Source organism: Malaclemys terrapin, chromosome 4 (genome assembly GCF_027887155.1).
Source record: "Malaclemys terrapin pileata isolate rMalTer1 chromosome 4, rMalTer1.hap1, whole genome shotgun sequence".
Lineage (NCBI taxonomy): Eukaryota > Metazoa > Chordata > Testudines > Emydidae > Malaclemys > Malaclemys terrapin.
In genome coordinates this window covers 111,501,643-111,527,426 of record NC_071508.1, presented here as the reverse complement: position 1 = coordinate 111,527,426, position 25,784 = coordinate 111,501,643, and the positions used below count along the sequence as shown (strand labels likewise).

Genomic DNA, 25,784 nt, shown 5'->3' with positions numbered 1-25,784 from the left:
GCTGAGAATTATGTGGTTTTGGGGGAAAACTCCGTAAAATGAATGCACTGACTAAGATGCAACTCAGATGACACTTTAGGTAGGAATTTAGGGTGTGAACGTAAGGAAACCTGGTCTTTGAAGAATACCGTGAAAGGATGGTCTGTCATTAAGGCCCCAGTTTCTCCAACTCTTCAGGCTGACGTGATGGCTACCAAAAAACACCATTGTCATAGGCAGGAGAAGAAAGGAACCGGTCGCCATTGGTTCAAATGAAGGTCTAGTTGAGACATCTAAGAACTAGATTGTGATCCCAAGTCAGAGTGGGGTCTTTCATTTGAGGGAAAAGGTTTCCAAAACTTTTGATGAAACTCAGAGTTATTGGGTGAGTGAACACTGAGAACACTTCCATTGGGGAATGAAAGGCTGTTATGGCTGCCAAGTGAACCTGGACCAATCTGGTTGATAATCCTGTTTTCTTCAGTTCCAGCAGGTAATCTAGGATAATCAAGAATGAGGAAGATGCGGGTGTAAGTCATTGGAGTTCACTCCAATGGCTAATCTTTTCCATATTTGAAGGTGAGTATTTTGGGTAGACTCTTAACTACTTTTTAATAACACCTGTTGTACCTCCACAGAACAGGCAGACTCTAGCCCCATAAACCATTGAGGTGCCATGCCCCGAGGTGGAAAACTCCTGGGTTGGGATGAAGCAATTAACCTATGTCTTGGGAGAGGAAATAAGGGATGATCAGAAGTTTGATCACTGGACAGAGGGACAGGTAAAACAGGTAAGGATGCCAAGCTTGCCTCAACCACACTGGGAATCTTAGAATAACCTGGCTTTGTCCTGTCTGATTCTGTTCATCATGCTCAGTATTAGAGGCGTTGGGGGAAATATTGTCCATGGTAGGAGGAAGGTGTGCCCCAGAGAACGGCCACCTAGACCGCCTCTTGAACAGAAAAGACCATGCTTCCTGTTTATAGAGGTGGCAAAGAGGTCCACTTCTGGAAAACTCCGAGTCTGAAATATGCCTTGGAGGGCCTGAGAGTCCAACTCCCATTTGTAGGCCTGAGAGAAGCACCTGCTGAGAGCATCAACCATAGTGTTTTGAATATCAGGGAGGTAGATTGCTGAAATGCGTATGCAATGGCTCATGTGCTAGTTCCGCAACATTACTGCTTCACCATCCGTAGGGAGTGTGGGGGGTAGATCTCCTTCCTCCTTACTGGATTACATAAAACATGCAGGCCACATTGTCCATCATGACCCTGATGAGAGGCAGAAAATAAGGACAGGCATTTCTGACTGCCCTGAGTTCCAACAGGTGATGTGGAAACTGGTTTCTTGAGGCAACCATCTGCCCTGGATTGTATGAGCATCGAGATGAACTCCCCATCCCAAAAGGATACGTCCATCATTATGGTGACCGTCAGAAAAAAGGAATGCCTGCACCAATATTTTGATGATCTTTCTACCAGTCTAGGGAATCTTTCACCTACCAGGGAACTGAAACCTGTTTGTCTAAGCTGCATCTCTTTGGTAACTACACTGCTCTGAGCCACCCCTTGAAGAATGAAGGCACAACCTTGAATAATCTTTTACAAAAGTACAAACTGCCATGTGATCTAGGAGTTGGAGGCAGTTTCTCACTGAGGTTTGAAGGTGATCAAACAGTCTTGGCTAGATCTAACAACATTATGAATCTGTCCATATGAAGGTACGCCCTGATCTTCAATGAATCGAAGGATGCCCCTATGAACTGTATTTTCTGTACTGAGGTCAACGTGGATTTTTTTACATTGAGTTGAAGACCTAATTCCAGGAACAGCAAAAGAGCACTCTGCATGGCTGACTGCACTGCTTTGTAAGACCAATCCTTGAACGACCAATCATCGAGGTACAGGAATACTAAAATTGCCTCTCAACAAAGCTAAGTGCCACTGCAAATACTTTTGAAAAACACTCTTAGAGCTGAGAAGAGTCTGAGGGGGAGCATTTAGTATTGAAAATTATCCTGGCCTAAATCAAAAACACAGGTATCTTCTGTGAGATGGATGTATCACTTTATGGAAATAAGTGTCCTGTAGATTGATGGCTGAAAACCAACCCCCTGAATTTAGTGAAGGAATTATAGCTGTCAGAGTTACCATCCTGAACTTCTGAGACTTTACAAATTTGTTTAGTAGTCTTAAATCTCAAATCAGTCTTAACTCTCCAATTTTCTTTAGTATAGGAAAAGTACCTTGAGGAGAAACCCTTTCCCTTTATGTTGAGCATGAACAGGCTCTATCACTCCTAAATGAAGAAGTGAGCTTATCTCCTGTCTCAACAAGAACTTGTGAGAGGGGTCCCTGAAAAGGGATGGGTGGGGGGGGTGGAAAGGAGGGAGGGAGGAAAAGTGAATGGTGTAGCCCAATGTTACAATCTTCAAGACCCATTTTTATACGATAATCTGTTCCCATGCATGTTGAAAATGGGTAAATCAGGGTCCAAATGGGGGAGATGGGCAAATTGTTGCAAATGTGAACTAAAGTTCGTGATGATTCGAACCCTTGACCAACCCATCAAATTGGTGTTTTGCTTCTGGTTGAGTACTTGGGCCACATAGATGAACAATTCTTTTCCTCTGCAATCTATATTTCTTCCTCGTGGATCCAACGTGCCTCTGGAACCACAAAATTGGATTGGCCAGTATCTCTGGGTGCTTTGTGACCTACTAAGTTTTCTTTTGTTCATAGGGGTGTAAATTCACAGAGATCGTAATTTGGCTCTGGAGTCTTTCAAAGTGTCCAGGGACTTCTCTGTGTTTTCTGAAAACAACTTCAGAGGTGAGGTCCTCTACAATGCTCTGGACTTCTCAGGGAAAGCTGGACAGTTGGAGCCAGGATGCCCTGCGCATAACTACCACCACAGAAATGGAATGTGCCATGGTGTCTACCACATCTCAGGACACTTGAAGAGATGTCCTGACCAGTAATTGTCCCTTAGCGGTGATGGTCTGAAATCATTCTTTTTGGTCTGGTGGAAGGTGCTTGATAAAAGCAGTACATTTCCTGTAGTTTGTGTAATAATATTTTGCCATGAATGCCCAGTAATTCTCAATCTGAAATTGCAGGGTCGCAGATGAGTAGGACTTCCAGGTGGTTCTAGTTTGTCACACAGGATCGATTTGGTATGGTGGTGTTTTCCCTGCTCATTCACCACATCCACCACTAGAGAATTAGGTGCGGAGTGGGAGAGTAAAAATTTGGAGTCCTTGGTGGGGATATAGTATTTTTATCTGCTCATTTGCAAGATGGTACTGTTGCTGGAGTCTGCCAAACCATCTTCACCGGATCCAAAAGTGCCTCATTGATAGTGCAAATCTGGTTGGTGTTGCTGACCGCAGAATGTCCATCAACTTGTGTTGTGATTCTTTGACCTCTTCAAGTGGTATTGGGAGAGCATCCACCACCCGTTTTATGAGTTCCTGAAATTGCTGGCTATCATCAGCCACAGATGGTGATGGAGGCACAACCACCTCATCTGGAGACAAGGAGATGGTGATTTGAGGGGTACCCTTCTCGTCTGACCTAGCTTCCTGTTCTTTGAATGTCTCCTCCTGTTGACGAATGGGCTGGGGTGGAGGTAACTGTATATCTCTCTTATCCCAGTGAGCAAAACTCAATACCTTGGAAAACTGTCATCATTATGCCACCCAGGGGTCCCATTATGGTCATTGAGGAGGTCCATATAGGAGAGGGGGTAGCATCCAAGGCTGTTCCCACCACCCATGATGACTTTCCCAAAATTCCTCTCTCTCTGTGAGTGTCGAAGAGTGGGTTCCTATGCAGACAGATAAGAGAGCCCTGCACTCAGAGAAAAGAGACTGAAAAGGAGGCCTGCATCATCATCCTCAACATCATCCAGTGGAGGATCCCAACAGTAAAAGGTGGTGAATCAGGCAGTGTTGGAGATAGATAGAAGTCTGCTGACCGAATGGGTTTTGGTTACAAGAGGCACTCAGTATCCATGAGCACTGGAGACTCCTGTTCATCTGACACTGATAAATCACCCTTCAAGTACCAAAATGTTTGTGGTACCAAATGGAGAGACAGTACAGATATGTTGGTGTTTGTGTCTGTAGAGATAGATAGTACCGAAGATTTAGAGTGCTCCGAGGTGGGTGCCAATGGAGTTAGACACTTAGGCTTGCTCAGTACAGAGGAACCCATTGGGGAAGGTGCTGACAGTAAAGCTGTGCGTCCAACAATACTGGCCTAGAGGAATGGTTCTCCTTGCCCTCTTGTCTGAACAGTACTGACGGTTGGTCAGAGCAGTGTTTGCTCTTGGAAGAGCTTCAGGGCTATCCAGCCCCGCTGCTACCAAAAGAGTCCATTGCTCTACAGTACTAAGCCAAAAAGTTTAAGCTTCTGAAACAGTTGAACAACTGGGAGACAGAAGTCATTTAGGAGCAAGCTCCTTAAGAAGGAAATTGGAGCTCCTCTTCCTGGGACCATTCAAGGAAGTCTCTGGAGTTGTCCCCTTTCTGGGGATAGCTGAACCAAGATCAAAGGGGTGCTGGATCTGCCCAGAGACTGATGTACCGGCGGAAGGGAGTGTTTCCTGATCTGGCTCTGAAGCAGGGCAAAGGGAAAACTCTATCATTAGTAGCTTCAACTTTATCTCCCGGTTCTTGCTTGCTCTGAATTTAAGGATCAGTCAGAAGTTACACTTCTGAGGGACGTGCAAATCTCCAATGCAGCAAACACATTTGGAGTGGTTGCTGCTAATCAGAATGGCCACCCAGCAACATCTGAACGTTGGTGAGCTGGCCATGCCTTTCCCAAGGAAGACAAGCCTTCCCAGAGGGAGGGGACAGGAACAAAACTAATTCTCTCAACTACTAAACTAACTATCAAATTATCTAAAAACTAAACTCACTACTAGGAGGAAAAACAAACTTTTATTTGAAGCCCATTCAGGGCAGACACGCTAAAGCGCCATCTCAGGCTGCGACAGTTAAGAAGAAACTGAGGGCAGTTCATCCATGAAGCCCTACATAGCATTGGTTTGGGGCATGAGGGTGTGTAGGGCACATGCATGGGTCGAACAGACACTGCTAATGAAAATCTCCGAGTTGAAGGTGTGTGGGATGCATGCACACCTGAAGTGGAGCACCTACAGGGACACTATTCCATAAACCACCTTTAATTTCTGGGAGAGTTGGGCGGTCCCTGAAACACAACCTAGCATTCCTACCAACAGTTTTATCAACCACAAACCCAGGTGTGTGTTTCCCCGAACAAGGCCCAAAAAGGTTTTTTTCCTCAGTATGCCTTGGTTTATTTAACTCTCGAGTCCTCTCCCGTCCCTGCCCCCATTGCATAATATTTCTGCCTTAGAACCAGAAAGCATGCCCTTGAAAAGCCAGCATTTAAAAAGAAGGGTTGCTAAAGAACATAGAGGAGTGCCCTCTTCCATTCAGTGGCTAAGCATGCTGTGTTGGTAGCATTTTTCTACCTCTTTTCGGGCCCAAAAAGTAAGACACCAAAAACCGAAACAACCTCTCAACAAGTAATGTAAAATATTAGTCGTAGGGTACTCTGCTAGCTAAACACTTCTACACATTACAATTATGCAGATTTTCACACCCACAACTCCACATTTGTACAGCCTAATCACAACTTACTAACACTGCCTTCACTTTGGAGCACTCAACCCTATAAATGTTTTTTCATTTCTCTTTAACTCCCTTGAGTAGGCTGTAAAATGCAGTCACTCATTTTGGGGAGTCAAGGAAACAGACAGCTTCACAAACCAAACCAGAGATTTCAACACATTTAAGAGAAGGAATTGCTCAGCCTGCACAACAGCAGTCCACTGGGTAGCATTTCTTCTGGTCCCCTTCACATCTAATACATTCACCACCATTCCCACAACTTATTACACCCTAACCCACTACTGAACACTCATCACAACACACCTCCACACACCATCTTGTTCTACAATCCAACACACTAACTCACCCCCTATCCAAATACATCTGACAAGCCAGAACACTTACCCACACACCCTGAACATAGTATAACTATCCAATACACCACATCCACCCACCTACAATTCCATCCATGCAACTCAAGACACACACCGTCCCCATAACTCAATGCACCCACTCGTCTTAACTCAAATACCCCCATCCATTATAATACATACACGAACATCAAAACCTGACACATCTACCCAAGCCTAATACAATAGACCACACAAAACTGCACGTTAACATGCAGTAAAGAGTCATGTTGAAGTTTCTATTGCACTCACCTACAAGGGTAAACATGTCCGAAATCATGCTGGCTTTGATCTTCAGGTCCAAAGGAGCATCACTGTCCCCATATGCAACAAGAGACAGGAGGAGTCAGTTATTTGGCAGTTCATGGAAAGCATCAATGCCCAACACAGATTCCCTTTCATCATATTCCTGGTGGATCAGTTCTCAGAGAGCACAAACAGAATGGAAGATATGGGGAAAGTCTAGTTGATTATCTTTGTATCACAAAAATAGTGGATGAATTATGCCTGCCTCTAAACACTGTATCTGTTCAATTATAATCCGCTCCCACATTCCCTTTGGGCATCATTTGGGGAGGGTTGTTAGCTCTTCTTGGGAAGAGACTGGGTTTCCATGTATCTCTACAACACATAGCAGAATGGGTGTTATTGCAATACAAATGTTAAAACAGTAACCCCCCCTCCATATAAAATGACAGATCAATGGATGCTAGGAAGCAGTGAACAAATGATCACAGAAAGTAGATGGACCCTGAAAGGGTCAGACAGATGCAGGGGTCAGATAGGGGAAATACAAAGCATGTATGTACACAGAGCTAAACTGAAATTAATCTGGACTGAAAGACAGGTTAAGGCCCTGGCAGCCAAGAGTTCTTTATTGTAGGACCATAAGGACACTATGCTCTGCAGTTCTGTGGAAGATGAATGGGGTACAGAGGCTGGCATCAGTGGCAAAGTAAAAGGAAAGAGGAGGGAATGCAATAATAGTAGGTCAGGTATGCAGGCATGTTTGTATGGAACATTGGATCAGAAAAATAATTTCAGTGGCCACAATCTCAATGGACTTAAGACATGGGCTAAATGGCTATTGGGGAGGCTAGAAAGGAGGATGTTCCAGTAACAGACAAGAAACTGTATGGACAACAGTTCATAGCTGTGTGGACAGGGAGGAAGGGACAGATCTCTGATGCATTGTGGATTTGGAAACAACTTGTGTGAGAGGAGAAGAAAAATGAGTAGTCAAATAGGACCCTAGGTTATGCGATATTAGCAACAGTAACAAAGAAATAGTCAGAAAGCAAATAGAACCCCAGTTGGACTCCTTCAGAATGCCTGATGCACCCAGGTCACTATGAAAAGGAACAGCAAAGAAGATCCACTCTGTAAGCCCATTAATAATGGAACAATATTCCAAGGATTTCATTCAGGCATGCCTGCCCAGGGCATGCACTTGGTGTGCTGCACCTGGTGTGGCCAGAGATTCCACCATCTTTATTGAAGTCCCAGCCCTTCCATTTCTTGAAGCTGGGAATCACTTACCAGGCCAGGGATGGGGATAAGTTCACCTCCAGTAGCCAGGGCTTGAGAGTAGCATCAATAAGGACATCAAAACCATACAGCTCTGAAAACACAAATGTGTCACTTTCATACACAATAATGCCCCAGAGAGCCCAGAAAATGCCCAATTTGAGCCTCTGTTGGGGCACTCCCACTAGCTGACTCATCTGAGGCTTACTGATCCCTCTAGCTCAGATACCCTCTCAGATGGGAGTCTGGCTTCCCTAGAATGGGGGCTAAAGACACTACCAGCTCTGGGGGAGTCCAGAAAACTAGCCCCAGGAAAACCTGGAGAAAGAAGGATGAGAAAAGGGAGGGGCACAGGCAGGAACAGCAAACAAAGGTAGAAGAGAGAAGAAGAGAGAGGAAGAATTAGAAACACTTGCCTCCCCAAGACCTAGCTGTCCAGACCCTGCATGTGCAGAATTATGTTACCTACATTTTCACACACAGAGGCATAAAGCAATGCAACCAAATCGTCCCATCTTCCAACATTTCCATTAACTTTACTTTGTTTCCAGGATCCTGTTTAAAACAAAAATTCACCCTCTTTGCTTTTAAAACCCTTCATGTCTTCCCTAGTCTGCCACATGGACCTCCATTCTTTTTACCATCACAATCTTTCCATCTACTCATCTAGCACTAGCTTTCCCTCTGTACTCCCACATAATCCCCAGGTGGGTGCAAGATCCTTCTTCTCTGCAGCTCCTGCCACTTTGACAGCCTCCCAGTAACTTCACTTTACTGATGCTCCTCCACTTTGCAAATCACTGTTAAAAAAAAAAGCCTCTCGCCCTATCCTCTAAAATCCTCTCTCACTCAGAATGTATCACATGTGCTAGATGGACTCCTCTTTAATTGGTCAGACTGAAGCCAGCTTCCCATTCCAGGACTGATTTTATTTCCTTCTATAAAGCACATCCTCTCATTTTGGGACACAACTTACAAGAAAGATGGTACACAAATATGACTGTAAATAAACTGGCACCAAAGCAATTTCCTGACACAGTACTAAGTGTTGGAGACAGTTAACATCAGTGCAACTTATGCACATTCTTTTTAAATATTGCAGAACCTGGGATTGGCACAGAAGGATTTCCATTGAATTGATCAGTTCCCTAATGCCTGGAACGAGAGCAATAGAATTACTGTGCCATGCTGCTCTCCTCGAATTCTGGCCCCAGCATTTTGTCACTTGCTTGACATTCATGCGGGCTCTGGTGAGCTAGACTGTTTGACAAGATCCTCCTTTGCAGGCAGCTGTTCAAGAGCTCATGTAGCTTGCGCTAGTAAGTTAATGAGCTATTGGGGGGCTTGGAGGAGAAGGAAACGGCATCACAATTTGTGAATGTTGCCTGCATGTTTTTCTGGGCTCTGTAGCCAGACACTGAGTGGGAAGCAAAACATCACAGAACTAATCAGTTGGTCCAGCCCAAGGAAGTGAGACTGATCTGCATTGCGGTTTCTTGTTTCCCAGGTTGGGAAGGCTCTGGCAAGGGAGAGGGAAGGAGTAGGAGGTTGTGAGTGTGAACATTTAAGGGTTTTGAACAAGAAAAAAAATCTCATGGATAGGCAAGCACATTCTTCCAAAAGACAGTCTAAGCTACAGTGAGGACTCTGTAGTTCCTAGTGTACAATAAAACCTGAGGGACAACCAAACAGCTAGATGGAAAAGGTGAGTGGGTCAATAGCAACTGCTGGTCTGCAACCTCCCACCCCCTAAGCCAGGGGCGGCCAAACTTTTTGGCCCGAGGGCCACATCTAGGTATGGAAATTGTATGGCAGGCCATGAATGCTGACGAAATTGGGGATTGGGGTGCAGGAGGGGGTGAGGTCTCCGGCTGGGGGTACAGGCTCTGGGATAGGGCCAGAAATGAGGAGTTCAGGGTGCAGGAGGGGGCTCTGGGCTGGGGCAGGGAGTTGGGGTGCACGTGTGAGGGCTCTGGCCGGGATGCTGGCTCTGGGGTGTAGGAGTGGGACTGAGGGGTTTGGAGGGCGGGTGGGGGATCAGGGCTGGGACAGGGGGTTGGGGCACTGCAGGGGGTCTGGAGTGCAGGCTCTGGGTGGCGCTTATCTCAAGCAGCTCCTGGAAGCAGCAGCATGTCCTCCCTCTGGCTCCTACGCGGAGGCATGGCCAGGCAGCTCTGCATGCTGCCCCGTCCGCAGGTGCTGCCCCTGCAGCTCCCATTGGCCACAGCTAACGGCCAATGGGAACTGCAGGGGTGATGCGTGGGGCGGGGGCAGTGTGCGGAGCCCCCTGGCTGGCCCCACTTTAGCTACCAACTTCACCTTCCATGCTCCTCTCTCCATCATTCTCTCCCACTCTTTTTTCCCCCTTTTCCCCCACCCTCTCAATATCCCATCCCTCCTTTCCTCCACTCCTATATATGTGAAACTAAGAAGATACTTGCTAGTCAGCACCCCGATCATTCTGCTTGTATAGCATTCCTTTCCCCACCCTTTGTCTTATCTATTGACATACTAAGTTCTCTGGGGCAGGAACCATGTCTTAAGTGTTTTTGTACATTGCTGTTGCTGATTTATACGATGCTCTTACACTTATAGAGAGCATAGGGCACATGTGCTAAATGGGACCAAGATTGATCCCTTTTACTTTTACAGGGCATGCACTGGACCAAGGAGACAGTACCACAAATGCTTCTACACAGTTCTGCAAGAGAAGAGTGAGCTAGAATGGCGGGCATTGTGAGCAGGTGTTTGTTGTTTTCTAAATGATCTATACACTCTTGTGCTTTCTATGTAAAGAGCAATGGTGTTTTAAAATCCAGTGTCACATGTGTGTGTTATATGCTACATCTATCACGTGCCTTGGAAGACATAAATTGTAAATCTAGACCATTCTCAGAGCTGGAATTTAAGATCTGGGGATATCTGGGGGGTTAGCATTGGTCCCAGGGGCTGGACTGCTGGACCAAGAAGTCTCAGCTGTCAGGGGAAGTTCTAGGCAGATGACCCACACCCCATATGTGTGCCTAGAGATCCCCGTTACAGGCAGGGTCTGGATTCCATTCAGACTCTTGATGCTTAAAGCAGCAGTTGTCAACCAGGGATCTATTGCCCCCCATGATGCCGCAAGCTCATTACACGGGGCCACGGGGCCCTGCAGCTGAAGTGTGGGACCCCCAAAGCCCAGTACACTTTGGGGCTGAAAGTGGAGCAGAACCCATGGGGAGCTCTGAGACCAGATGTCCCCTGGGGGGAGGAGGGGTGAAGCCAGGAGCAGAGGCACAGGATTGAAACCCCCAGCCCCCCCTGAAGCCAGGAGCAGAGCCAGGGGTCTAAAGCCCTGATGCCCTTGCAGGGCAGAACCGCCCCCTGCACAGCTAAAGCCCCAGCTCTCCTCTGTCTGGTGGCTGAAGCCCAGAAGCCCTGAGCCCTGCATGGCTAAAGCTTCAAGCCGCCCTCACCCCCCATGGCTGAAGCCAGGAACCCAGAGGCCCCTCTGCTAGCCCCTGGCATTTTTATAGTATGTTGGGGGGGGGAAGCCTCAGAAAGAAAAAGATTGAGAACCCCTGGCTTAAGGCTTCAAGAGCATTTCCCAATCCCTATCAGCATCACCTCAATCTTGCTTGGGTTCAGCATTAGCCAGCTGCTCTCATCCAGGTGTCAATTTCAGGTAGGGCCTGCAAGTGCTCTGAGATGGTTCAGTTTTCATTGTATGTAAAAAGTAGAGCTGAGTGCTATTTGCATATTTTGGCACTCCAGTCCATGGTGTCTCATCAGCTCCCACAATGGCTCATAGAGATGTTGAATAACATAAGGGAGAGCATTGAGCTTTAGGAGACTCTACAGGTGAGGACTTCGAAAGGTGAAGGACCATTGCTCAAGACAACCAGCTGGGGCCACATCTGAGAAAGATATGAGTCATTTCAGGGCCTTCCCCTTCATCCCAACACCTTCTTAGAGGTGGTGTAGGAATATTAGTTCATCAAGGGTATCCTTGGCTTAGGGCAGAGTTTTCCAAAAATAATTAAGTTAGAGCACAGACCATAGTGCTAGTTTCTTCCTGCTGTGAAAGGAGAGCTCTTATTTCTGCTTGGAGAAGGAAGTGGTCTAAATCAGTGGCTCTCAACCAGGGGTACATGTAGCTCTGGGGGTACAACAACTCATCTAGATATTTGCCTCTTTTTACAACAGGCTACATAAAAAGCACTAGCAAAGTCAGTATAAACTAAAATTTCATTCAGACTATAACTTGTCTATATTGCTCCATATACTATACAGTGAAATGTAAGTATTATACACACACACCACTTAATTGATTTTATAATTATAGGTAAAAATTAGAGTAAGCAATTTTTTCAGTAATAGTATGCTGTGACACTTGTATTTTTATGTTGGATTTTGTAAGCAAGTCATTTTTAAGTGAGGTGAAACGTGGGGCTATGAGATACAAATCAGACTCTTGAAAGCAGTACAATAGTCTGGAAAGGTTAAGAGTCACCAGTCTAAATCACTATAAGGGCATAATTAATTCATTCTCTTCTTAAAACACTCCTCTGCCATAAAGCATACAAAAAACTTGAAAACAGTGACATGCTGGCAGACTAGGTACCAGCTCATGCCAAAACTCCAGGTCATTTCACTTGTGTATTAATATAGATTAAAGTGGTTAATTGTATAAGAATGTATTTAGTGTTTAAACTTCATGAAAACTAATGGGATATTAAATAAATGAAAATAATGTATCTGTAGCCTGTTATAGTGTAATAACAAACATTTACATTATATATACACCCCTAAATAAATAACCCATCAAATGAGAAAGAAACCTTGCATAAAGAAAGTGAAGAATTTTAACAGGAAAGTACTAATTCCTGCACATATGAAGGCAAGTGATCATTGTGTGTGATGATCAGAGATCAAAGACACTAAATGTAGTCCTCTCTCTCTCCAGTCAAAGAAAGAATCCAAGCTGCTACAAGTATGGATTCAGGTAAAGATCCTGTATCTCTGGCTTGTTTGAACTCTTACAGGGAAGGGGACCAAATGCAAAGCAAAGATCCCCCCAGACACTCTAGGTACCCTGAAAAGACTTTTGGAAAACAGGCCATTTATTATATTTGCCACCATTTTGGAATTACAGACTTCTTAACCTGTACATATATTTTAATCTCTCAATAATTTATTTCCTTTTCTTAGCTAATAAATCTATAGTTAGTTTACTATAGAACTGGCTACCACCGTCCTCTTCGGTATGAGGTCTAGAATGCAACTTGACCTGGGTGAGTGACTGGTCTCTAGGGCTGCAAGTGACCTGGATTGTGTGTGATTGTTGGTATAAGTGACCATTTATAAGTTCAGTTTGTCTGGGTGGAGAGAGAGAGAGGGTAAGGGTATTGTCTATGACTCTATGGTAAGGCTATTAGAGTGATCCAAGAGTTCACATTTGGTACTGGCTTGGTGAAAGTATAGAACACACCACTGGTTCAGGGTGTCTACCCTGCTTTTGACAGTCTTCACTGTAACAGGAACTCATGGTCAAGAGCCACTTGAGACAGCATGACAAAGCGTTAGGCTGGTGGTGTACTAAGACTAGTCACTAATGCTGACCAATATTGTTTCCTTGCACTCCTTTGTTTGTCTGTATCCATCTGTTGTCCTTTGTCTTAGACTTGGTCTACAAATTCCTTAGTACTGGGGCTGCCCTTTTGTTCTGTTTGTGTACAGCAGGGATCAGCAACTTTTGGCACATGGCCCATCAAGGAAGTCTGCTGGTGGGCTGGGCCGGTTTGTTTACCTGCAGCATGCGGAGGTTTGACCAATCGCAGATCCCACTGGCTGCGGTTTGTTGTTCCAGGCCAATGGGGGCTGCGAGAAGGGGTGGACAGTACATCCCTCAGCCCATGCCACTTCCCACAGCCCCCATTGGCCTGGAATGGAGAACCCTGGTGTACAGAATCTACCACAACAGGGAACCTGCTCCATGACTCGAGCTCCTCTGTGCTACTACTGTATAAATAACTGATATGGAGACAGTTCTTGCACATCCAGCCAGAAGATCCAGTCCAGGGTATGGCTGGCAGGCTGTAAGAGGCTGGAGATTACCTTAACTTTTTCACAGGTTAAGGGCTCAAAATATAGCCTAATACCATCTCATATTAGAGGTATCATCTGCTTGGATATTGACACAAGCCAACACAGAGGTTTGTAAACTTCATTTCGACAGATTTTTTTTTTCCAATCTCCAGGAAGCCTTTGGTATCTGAAGATCGAGGAAGATCAGCAGAATTCCAGGTTAATTTGTAAATCCAGACACAACACTAAGTGGATTAATGCAAAGGATTTTGACTAGAGTGAACTCTGCCTGCATTTGAGCCGAGAAAAAGAGGCTACACCACCTTCAGTTTACTCATCATGTATGTAGACTGGTGATGGACAGAGTATTCTAGGGGGCAAGGTGAACATATACTAGTTCTGCAGTACCAACCAGGATTCCTGTGATACAGACCATGGAAGGACAATTTATCCGCAATAAGATCATCGGTGGTGTGATCCAGTGCTCAGAGCAGTAGTCCCCAAACTGGGGGGGCATAGAGGAACACTTGTGGGGGCACAGTAGGCCTAGGCCAGTGCCACCCAGTCCCACTCTACCCTAACCCTGCCTCCAGCCTTGCTCCCCCACCCCACAGGGGGAGATCCCATTCCTGGCCCAAGACCTGTGGTCCCTTTACCCCTTTCCGTGTCTCCCCCCCCCCCCCCCCACTGGGAGCTGCGGCACAGCCCTGGCTCCTGGTGGGGGAGGAGGGTGCAGACGGGGGGGGGCATAACTGAAAAGTTTGGGAACCCCTGGCTTAGGGGAAGGATTGTGTCTCATTACATCACATTAATTCTACATACCCACTATTAGGATATGTCATTTTCTTTCTTCCAAGAAACGGTTGTTCTTAAGTTCTGTGTAAAGAGAAAGTTTCTCCATCTCCATATAGCATCCCTGGAAAGTCATTGGATGGCAAAGGATGAGAAATGGCCAGGAGACTTCAAAGGACATGCTCCGCTGTCCTGTATTACATCCAAAATGATTGAGGACATTCAGAGCAGCACTACACCTCTACCTTGATACAACGTTGTCCTCGGGAGCCAAAAAAATCTTACCACGTTATAGGTGAAACTGCGTTATATCGAACTTGCTTTGATCCACTGGAGTGCGCAGCCCTGCCCCCCTGGAGCACTGCTTTATCGCATTATATCCGAATTCGTGTTATATCGGGTTGCGTTATATCAGGGTAGAGGTGTAGTTGCTACAAAAGAACCAAGTTATCTGTGGGAGAGGCGCAGGAGCTCCTGCACTTCCATTCAAACCTGGGACCAGTCCACTAGGTTCCACTTCAAAAGCCTGTATTCATGCCATTTAGTCACAGTGGGATGGTCAAGTGGACCATTCAGCTACCCAGAATTCTCTAGGTTCAAGTATGAAACAAACAGGAGTAAATTCCAGGAGAATCTATGTAACTAGTTCTCACAAGCAAGAAAACCCATTATGTCCAACAGAATCTACACTACTATCCGGGGAGAGGTAATGCTCACAACAATGGACAAGAGAGCTGCAATAAACCACTGAGAGATCATGATAAGATTAAGTCGCAGTAGAGCCAACCAGTAGTGCATGGCTCTAGAGTGGCATCACAGAGCACGCATGAGTGTCTGTTTCTACTACACCACACTTTGACAGTCCCATGAAAGCTTGCTAGCAGCACCGTTCTGAGCAATTCAGCCCTAGGACATCCTCTCAAAGCTGTTCTTGCTTAAGACACCCTATCATTGTCCTGCCAAGATCAAGTAATATCCTGAGTATTCTGGTCTTCCCCTTTGAGGGTGGAAAAAGTGCAACATCCTAGCTGCTGGATTGATCTCTGCCAATAGTGAGCGGCGGCCCATTATATTGCCTCTTCTTCAGGCTGTTTCAATGAGTGCAGAGAAGGGTTGTAGCAATGGAGCCTTGCTGCCTTCACACCATTCCCCACCAACCTCCCTTAGGAAAGGTTGAGGTTTGCTTCAAAGTGGGCCTCAACACAATAGTGGGGCCTTTCTTAGCCCACTCAGAAGCCCAGACTCCAGGAGGCAAAAACAAACAAACAATGAAGCCTTTAATTGGCTTGAATCCAGGCACTCCAAAGCCACTGCCTCCTCATACTGAATCACCTCTGCAAAGGCCTACCCAAAGTACTATCCCATCCTCCCTCAAAGTTAACCTGTTGCTGTCAGAGCCTGTATCCTGCAGCTTTCCCAGAGCCTGCACAAAACAGGTCAACTTGTTAGATTCTCTGTTTGGAGGAAACTAACACCTTCACCCCTTATCTCCAGACTACATCTGCTTCCATGTGATGCTAGTTTGACTTTGCTCCTCCGCCTGTTAGGAATTGGGAAGGGAGGGTGTGTCCATTTCCCCTATTACCTCCAATGAGCAGAACATTCTTTCCTGCACAGAGGACATACGGAGTATTAGAGCCTCTCCACAAGAATCCCATGCACTGCTACAGGCTGAGGACTGACTGGCTAAGCAGCAGTTCTGCAGAAAAGGTCCTGGGGATGAGAAACTCTATATAAATCAGCAGTGTGCCCTTGTTGCCAAGAAGGCCAACGGCATATTGGGCTGTATTAGTAGGAGCATTGCCAGCAGATTGAGGGAAGTGATTATTTCCTTCTATTCGGCACTGGTGAGGCCACACCTGGAGTATTGCATTCAGTTTTGGTCCCCCCCACTACAGAAGGAATGTGGACAAATTGGAGAGAGTCCAGCAGAGGGCAATGAAAATGATTAGGGACCTGGGGCACATGACTTACGAGGAGAGGCTGAGGGAACTGGGGTTATTTAGTCTGCAAAAGAGAAAAAAAGTGAGGGGGGATTTGATAGCAGCCTTCAACTACCTGAAAGCAGCGTTCCAAAGAGGATGGAGTTAGGCTGTTCTCAGTGGTGGCAGATGACAAAACAAGAAGCAATAGTCTCAAGTTGCAGTGGGGGAGGTCTAGGTTGGAAAGTAGGAAACACTTTCACTAGCAGGGTGCTGAAGCACTGGAATGGGTTACCTAGGGAGGTGGGGGAATCTCCATCCTTAGAGGTTTTTAAGGCCTGGCTTCACAAAGCCCTGGCTGGGATGATTTAGTTGGTGTTGGTCCTGCTTTGAGCAAGGGACTGGACTAGATGACCTCCTGAGGACTCTTCCAGCCCTAATATTCTATGATCTTCTCCCTGAATGCAGAGACTGTATTGCTTTGACCTTAGAATACTGGCATTTTCCAGACTGCCTGCCAAATGAATGCTTAGTGAGAATGTATATATAATGTCTGCAGCCAGACCACCTAGGCCTGTGATTCAGTCACATTTCTCAAGCTATGTAGGGTCAAACCAGGTCATTGCTTCAATGAGAGACCCCACACAGAAAAAACTCAGGGTGCTTCAAAAAATGGTGCTGGTGATTTAAGTAGGTGGCATTCTCCCTGCTGGTTCAAAAATCAAAGCAGTGCCCCAAGGGGATGACAGGGGTCACTATATTTACACTTATAAATGCCGACTTTGGAATGAGACAAAATCAAGGGCCTGACCATTTGTGGTCATTAAGGATCCTGTGATTCTTTTAACTGTAGTTCAGTTAGTCCTGGGATTCTGGCCAAATTCTAACTCAAGTAATTACTTCTGCCCCTAAATTCCACCTGCAATTTTGATTGGATATAACATTTTTTTCTTCACTTCCTGCCTTGAAGTTTTGGAGCACTGTTAAACAGCTGTCACATCCCATCACAGACAGGGATGCATTTTAGTGTTAGGGAAAGCAATTGTTTGTGTAGTGTTTTGGGATCCTTCAGGATGAAGGGGCTAGAAAACAGAGAACTTGATTAGGCAGAGGAGTCCTCACCACCAGGGAAAGGGCTTCAGAAGGAAACCAAGCTTGCCACCTTGTGTGGGTCTTTCTAGAGTCGGTGCAGTCAGAAGGCGCAAATGCCCCAAAAGACGAGATTCCTTTTATAAGCATGTTTCTAAAGTCAGACCAATTCCATTACAGGAGAAGTCTTCTTAGGGAACAATCTGGGGCAGCCAATGACATGGGCTCAGGCTTCATAGCTTAGCTGGTGAACAAGTTCAGGCAGCTGTATCAGTTCTGAGCCCCACAACTCAGTCTCCCTGAGAGCCACAAGTTAAGAATTTCACTTGCAACCTAACTTTAATGAGGAGTTAAAAGCCATTTAGAACCACAAGCCACAGCCAGCAGGAGCATCAACTGGTAGCTGCGCAGATCAAAGCAACAAGTTCTCACAGCTTTGTGCTCCCCCACCCCCATGCACAAACATGGCTGCAATACAGCCCCCTACAATGTTCTTCTATGCTGAACTGCAGACCTGCCAGTGAAAGATCTGTAGGCAGAAGATCTGTAGGACTGGTTGCTGTTAGGACTTGGCAGGCTGGCCAGCTACTGCCAACATTCTCCCAAAGTCCCCAGCAGTACCCCAACCAGGTAGAAGAGGAGAGATAGTGAGTGTCTAACTTAAAGAAAGAGCATATGTGAAAAGCAGGATGGCATGGGGGAAGACTTCTCTCCAGCACCATGGAAGATTGGGCCAGGAGCGCAGGGTAGGCCAGCCTCCACTCGTATCCCAACGGAGGAGAGAACAAGGTTCTGTAGTATGACCTGACTAGAGAGATCAAGGAGAAACTCCAGTAAGCTACGAAGATCAAATAGGCCTGACTGACCTGGTCTTTTAGATGGTCCATCCCTCCCACTGTGTCATTTCCAGGCTACATTGTTTGCTATCAAAAGAGAGGAAGGAACAGAGAAAGTGGCCTCCAAAGGGATTCCACCTTCTGCCATTCATGTCTCAGTTTTCTCATGAACATTTGTAACTGCAGAGTCAGCCATCTTGAACATCCCCAGCTGGCAAGTGTCCTTGTAAACGGAAACGGCAGGGGCAAGGCATCAAAGGGTGAGAACAGGGCACTAGGATGAATATTGGGCAATGGAGGAAGGCAAGGAACAGCTCAGAGTCCTCAGGACCATGGCCAACCACTTGGCTGAGAGGGGGAGGGAAGGTGGCAGCAAGTACAGAACTCCAGGAATGCCTCTGACTCCCTTGGGAAGCAGCATGGCTCCTGCTTAAGCTCTCTTTCCTGGGAAGCTCTTAATTCATGTTTATACTCAAACAAATGGAATGGAAGTTGGTTTGTGGGACGGTAGCCCCGAGGGAGGAGGCGGCGGCGGAGGGGGGGGGGGGGAGAGGGAAGCAACTAAGAGGGTGATTTAAGTCCAATTCTGGGGAGGCAACAGGAAGTGGGATAACCTTAAAGCCAGACCCAGCACAGAGGACATACAGAGTATTAGAGCCTCTCCACAAGCTTGTCATAGTAAACTTAAGACAAAGGGCTGAGAGGGGGAGGAGGAGGGAGAACACAGGGGAGATGGCCAGGTCTCTATTGGGCTGTTGATATTTTTGGAGTAGGTGCTAAACTGCTACTTCACTAAAAACAATTCCATCTGACTGCTAAGTTTCCAATCATTTCCAAGAGTTCCAGTGACTCTGAAAGAAGGGATCAAGGCTACACAGAAAAGCAAAGGCCCTGCAAGTTGGCCAGCTTTCAGAGGTAGCCTGCCACCTGATACCATACATGCCCAGGCATACCTCCTCCCTGGGTCCCTCACTCTATCCTGTCAGCTCCCAAAACCCAAACTGGACAGCATTAACATTACACTCATGGAGATGTATGTAATGCTGCCAACCTTCAAGAATCCCACAGCAGAAGGGATTTGCCTGTCATGGCTGTGTTCAGACAGCCTATTCCCCGTGGTCCCTGAACTCAGGGCAGCCTAAGCTACTAGTAGCCTTTAGTGCAAGCACTGACTGAGCATAAGACTGATTCTGCACTCAGCAATCTTCTACTTTGGGACTCCTGCCTTCTGTGTTTGCAGAGCAGCTGGAAGCAGGAGGAGGCCGCCTCAGGGAAGGCTGAGGAGCTGCCATTGGAAAGCAGGAGGAGGCATGCACTGGTACCAGCCGCCGCTTTTTGGAATTGTTCCAAACTTCCCCTTCCCATTGCCAACACATAGCTCTGTATATAGCCTCAGCCAGAGGTAGGCTCTGCCGCCGCCATGTGGTACAGTCACACAAAAGCAAGCCCAACAGGCATCACCAACACTCATATGCAACAAGCCTTCCTTCTAGGGACCAATCTCACAGAAATGTGTGCTCAACCCATCACCCTTTCCAGAACCACTAATGGGCCAGCAACTCCAGTATGCCCAACACCCTGTAGGTCCCCTCTGAACTGTTCTGCTCATCTTAGAATCCAGCACTCCTCCCATCATAGGACCCCCTATGTGTGACAGTGACTCTGGGGTCAATCCTGCAGTTTGGGATGTCTGCACAGAGAGCCAAACCCACATTTCCCTCTGTTGCTAGCCCAATATGGAGTCCAAGCTTTTCCACACAACACCTGGGCTGGAAGCAGCAGGTAACAGACACCCAGGAGAAAAGGGAACCTGCAACAGCCCCATATGTTAAGATAACCCCTGGGCTCCTTACCAAAGCAGCTGCCACGGTGTGGAAGAAAGGTTTTACAGGCTGTGGCAATTGCCAGCTCAGCAGAAATAATGGTCTTAATAATCAAGTCCTCCACATTGGCCATCAGTGCTGTGAGGGGGGAAAAAAAAACAAAACAGAATGTGAAGCAGGGATTGCACTCATGTGCAAATGCTCTCCTGGGTTTGCATGTGAATCTGAGTATGGGTGACTCTGTAGGTAACATCAAGCAAATGAGAGCATATGTGGACACCCAGAGGAGCAAGAGACCATGAGTGCATACATGAATACCCCAGGGCAGGAGCACTCAAGTGAATTCTCACAGGAGTGCAAGAACAAATGTAAGCAAGCATAAGCAGGAGCATGTAGCATGCATGACAGCACAATTTAGCATGAGTGATCACCCCCCTCCCCCACACACAGTTTTAAGGATTAACTAATCAAGAGTGTTAGAGAAACTCATGCTCAAGGGCACAAGCCAAACTAATGAGGGTTAGGAAACAAAAAAAACCCTTTGTTGGCAGCTCCTTTTTGATACTGGCCACTGAACTAGATAAACCTCTGGTCTAATTTAGTACTGCAATTACTATTTTCCATACATAGGGGAATACATGTGTGCATATTCCTAGGTATGCAAAGTTTGAGCATCTGTACAAGAGGAAGCATGAATGTGTGTACATGAGTGGGTGGGCATGTGTACACAAGTGTTCCTGCATGTGCATAAGAATACAGAAACTGCTGTCCCAGATCAGACTGGCGTTCTTAGCCCAGTATTCTGTCTGTGACACCAGCATCAGAGCAAGATGCAAAAAACCCCTAACTGTACAATTATGGAATAACCAATTCATTGGAATGTCTTACTAATTTCTCTCAGTGGTTGGCTTATTTAGGAGAATTTATCGCTTTACACTGGATATTATAAAGTGTAACAATGTTCTAATGATCTGTATCAATTTCTAATCACGTGTGCAATTGAGAGAACATTAATTGGTGCAAGTGAGCATGAGTGACTGCATAACCATGCACATAAAATTGGGAAAGGCTTAGTTCCACTTAGAAGCCTGATTCAAATCCCTTCCTCCATCCTCTAAGTTCCCTGGTAATACTTATAGGATGAGTACAGTAGCTGCCAAATAGTGTTACTAAGGACTCAATATCAGGCAAGTTGTCCCTTAAGAGAAAAATTACTTGGATTCTGCTATGCAGATGCATCAAAGCAGACCTGGTAAAGGTATGAAGAGAGCTGTTCTACAGAACATAAGCACTCAGATGGACAACAAAACTCAGCTAAAACCTGGGGCATGGAAAGGTGATGATACATCCATGAGTCATTCAAAATGACACAGGTAACCAGCCTTTCGTTGGCTAAATTGCAGGGTTTGAGAGGTTGATGACTCACCAGACTGAACAAACCATGGGAGCCGTGGAGGGAGGGGAAGCATTTAGGGTGTACCAGCAGGTATAACTAGGAGGAACGGGATGACATTAAGAAAGGGAAACTCCTCCGGCCTGAGTTGGATCCTAGTAGGGTTCTTCCTAGGATTTCTTGCTGGTGGACACTGCTGAGGACACAAGGAAGGAACCAAAGGGGGGGGGGGGGGTGTCTCTACTCACTTGTTGTGTCTCTCCCTTCTTGTTTCAGGTACCTCAGCATCGCACTCATACTCCACTTGTTCCCATAATCCTCCACTTCAGGGTCATCACAGCTAAAACAAACCAAGGAAGCAGGGCTCACATAACTGGCCTGTGCCTCAGGATCACCACCCTGACCTTTGAAAGCCATACTTAGATGCAGTCATACAAATTTGCTTCCCCACCCTGGTGTGAATTTGGTTCCGCCTCCAAGAACCAAAGCCCATCCTCTCATCTCTTTGGCAATTCTAAGTACCTGACATAGTCTCCGCTCTTCTTGTTGACACTGTAGTTGGTCAGATGCATGAACTGGTTTTTAATGTTCTTGGTTCCCTGGTCATATCTCACAGTCGCAAACCTAAGAACAAGGACAAAAAACTCAAGCTACACTTTCTGGGGAAGGCAAGCAGCTTGCTAGATGGGACTTGTTAGGCAGACAACTCAAATCGCTGCAATTACAGATGTAAAAAGAGCTAAATTAGGTACCATCTAATGCAAACCTTCAAAGACCATTTCCCAGAGCTGTGTCCAGTCTGGTTTCCAATGTTCCAAAGGAAGGGGCTCCCAATCCTTCCTCCAAGAGATTATTTCACAGCCCAACACCATATATCCCACTGTCAAGAAGTTTAAGTAGTAGTTAGTTTAAACTGACTATAAGCAAATCTCATCCCATTCCTCCTAGTTACAGAGATACTGCTCCTAACCCTCTCCTTCCCACCCATGGATTTATTATGGAGGGGAAGTGTTGGTGTTATACCAATAAAAACTAGTAGGATCTTATTAAAGGGGACAAGATAAAGATGCCACATTTATTATGATAATTTAATTTGTGACCAATAACTAAATACCTTAATCCTTATACACACACACACACACACACACACACACACACATTATACCTAATACCTATACACACATACACACACATCCATCAGATGTTCTGCAGCTGATGCATAGTTACCAGTCCTGCTTGAGTCTGTGGCTTGAGTTTGCAGCTTGGGTTCGTAGCTTGTGGCGGCTAACTGGCCAGGAAAGCCGGGCACAAGGACGAGCTGGGTCTCTGTTGGGCATGCACCAATGCCCTTCCATGTTGGTAGCAGAATGTTACCCTCCTCCAAAGTTTTTCATCTCACCCATCCTTTTTGTAGGCTTTAGTTTGAATCCAGAGTCTATAAGTCTTGCTGTGTCACGCTGCCTTCAGGTTAGATGATTGATCACCCGTCAATTGCAGACATGACTTTCAGCCTTGGACCGGGCTTTGATCTTCCTTTTATTGTACCTTTTCTTTTTAGGAAAAAGAAGAACAGGAGTACTTGTGGCACCTCAGAGACTAACAAATTTATTAGAGCATAAGCTTTCGTGGACTACAGCCCACTTCTTCGGATGCATATATGTTCCATTCTATATGCATCCGAAGAAGTGGGCTGTAGTCCACGAAAGCTTATGCTCTAATAAATTTGTTAGTCTCTAAGGTGCCACAAGTACTCCTGTTCTTTTTGCGGATACAGACTAACACGGCTGTTACTCTGAAACCTTTCTTTTTAGGGTGGATTCTTTTTACTTTGTTAGGGCTCTTGTCTGTATCTTCAGACATTGGTGTTTGAACTCTATCAGGACAGGCTGGGGCTGGAGGTTGATTTCATCATCCATACATACCTCATTCACACATCTAAACTAAACTAATAAGATTACAGCAGGGTTTACAAAAATGAAGGTTGCAGCAAGCCCTTACAATATGGAGTAAGCGTTTTAAAATGGAGTTTGAATTACAATATGGCAAACAGTGAACAGAAGTTACACTGTAGGCAAGTGTAATAAATGGTGAACAGAAGTTACAATACTGAAACAGTGCAAGTCTCAGTGATTTAAGCAGGAATTGGATTGATAGTGAAACTTACAAAGGCAGCTGACTGAACAGCTACGGCTCTTAACAAGCATTTTAATTGTTAATTAGCCAGTTATTGGGGTAACCGGTTTTATGAATGAATATTGTTTCATTCATAAAACTTTATAAGTAAAGTGAACAATTAAAAACAATTTCATTCATTAGTTCTACATTGGTAGCAAGTCTATATTTAAGGTGTGCACTTAAAGTAGGGATCCAATCTCTTATGCATAAAAAATAATGTATCCTCCCAAAGTGAGAGCACTAATACTGAGCACAGAATTACTTTTCTATACGAGTTTACAACTAAGGCTTGGTCTACACTACCAACTTGTCATTAAAACTAGGTTTCTCAGAGGTGTAGAATATCCATACCCCTAAGCAATGTAGTTATACCAACCTAACTCCGGTGTAGACAGCACTATGTTTATGGGAGAGCTTCTCCCATCAAGATAGCTACCGCCTCTCGGTGAGGTGGAGTACCTACACCGATGGGAGAAGCTCTCCTGTTGGCATAGTGTCTTCACTAAGTGCTACAGTGGTGGAGCTACACCACTGCAGCATTGTAAGTGTAGACAAGCCCTAAAACGGTTTATTTAGGACTTAAAATTAATTAAAATGGGCCATTTAAGAAATGTAGCACTCTGTCAGATTTTTGCCAGACCTCTAATCTGAACAGATTCCCTAAACACACTGAAACCTTGTCTGTGTTAGATTGGTTAGGAGGTTGTTCTTGTGAAGCTTGCAAGGCCTTACATGCTGTGACAATGCGGTTCTGGCGGAACCCGACTGAGAGTGCCAACTCAGGACAAATTGCTCAAATAGGGCAGTTACAGCCCAAGGCTGGGGTTCTTCCACCACTAAGGCAAACCAAACCAGCCAGACTAAGAGGACTTCGGTCTCACAAGCAATCTCCTTAGACACTCCAGTTTCCCAGTATCACCACCAGTATCACTCATTATGGGGACAAATGGTTATGAAAACCAATACCCAAATAAAAGAAAAAAGGTTCTCCTGATCCCAAAGAACCAAGCCCCAGACCCAGGTCAATATACAAATCAGATCTTGCCCACAAATCACGCTGTTGCCAATTCTTTAGAATCTAAAATCTAAAGGTTTATTTATAAAAGGAAAAAGATAGAGATGAGAGATAGAATTGGTTAAATGAAATCAATTACATATAGTAATGGCAAAGTTCTTGGTTCAGGCTTGCAGCAGTGATGGAATAAACTGCAGGTTCAAGTCAAGTCTCTGGAATACATCCCCCGCTGGGATGGGTCCTCAGTCCTTTGTTCAGAGCTTCAGTGTAGCAAAATTCCTCCAGAGGTAAGAAGCAGGATTGAAGACAAGATGGAGATGAGGCATCAGCCTTATATAGTCTTTTCCAGGTGTAAGAACACCTCTTTGTTCTTACTGTGGAAAATTACAGCAAAATGGAGTCTGGAGTCACATGGGCAAGTTCCTGCATACTTTGCTGAGTCTGAAGGCATATTTGCCTTCTCTCAATGAGTCCAGTGTATAGCTGATGGTTCTTAATGGGCCATCAAGCAGGCTAGGCAGAGCTAATCTCAGCTTGTCTGGGATGTTACCCAGAAGCATAGCATAAGTTTGCCATACAGATAGTATAGAGCCAATATTCATAACTTCAACTACAAAATTGATACACACATATAGACAGCATAATCATAACCAGTAAACCATAACCTTGTCTTAGACACCCCATTTGACCCCCTTTATACAAGATTTGGGTGCCACTACAGGACTTTGGTTGCAACAATGATCTATATGGTCCCAGTTTATGTCAATAACGTCACACATGCAACTTGATAGCATATCTCAGTGTGGATGCAATATAATAAACTTTGAACACTCCATCTGATCAATTCCAAATTTCAGGAAACCCTGTTGATTTTGATGAAAACTGGAAAAACCAAAAGGGGGTAATGGGGGACACAATGTGCCACTGGTTAGCAGAGCTACCAGATTCAACTGCCTCTGTAATTGTTGATTGATGGCAACCATTAACACATTCCAGCATAATACCCATCATTTTAGCTCTTCCCGTCCCCTCCAATAGTTTGAAAATGTTGACACCATGAGCGAGAAAGGCATGAAGAAAGTGGAAGAATATGGCCAGGTCTACACTAA

The 25,784-nt window shown here is 45.5% G+C and overlaps 1 protein-coding gene across 3 annotated transcripts in view; it reads right to left on the bottom strand.

Annotated features, from left to right (window-relative positions):
- Positions 1 to 25,784, bottom strand: part of TTLL5 (tubulin tyrosine ligase like 5) — a 207,869-nt gene that overhangs the window by 143,367 nt on the left and 38,718 nt on the right. For 2 of the 3 annotated variants that reach the window (XM_054027921.1, XM_054027918.1), the window contains exons 10-14: positions 22,008 to 22,109; positions 21,734 to 21,825; positions 20,123 to 20,230; positions 7,574 to 7,655; positions 6,287 to 6,348 (exon numbers count right to left, since the gene is read on the bottom strand). In XM_054027921.1, coding sequence (XP_053883896.1) covers positions 6,287 to 6,348; positions 7,574 to 7,655; positions 20,123 to 20,230; positions 21,734 to 21,825; positions 22,008 to 22,109 — 446 coding nt within the window. The remainder of the gene's footprint in view (positions 1 to 6,286; positions 6,349 to 7,573; positions 7,656 to 20,122; positions 20,231 to 21,733; positions 21,826 to 22,007; positions 22,110 to 25,784) is intronic. The other variant, XM_054027920.1, reaches the window with a different exon arrangement.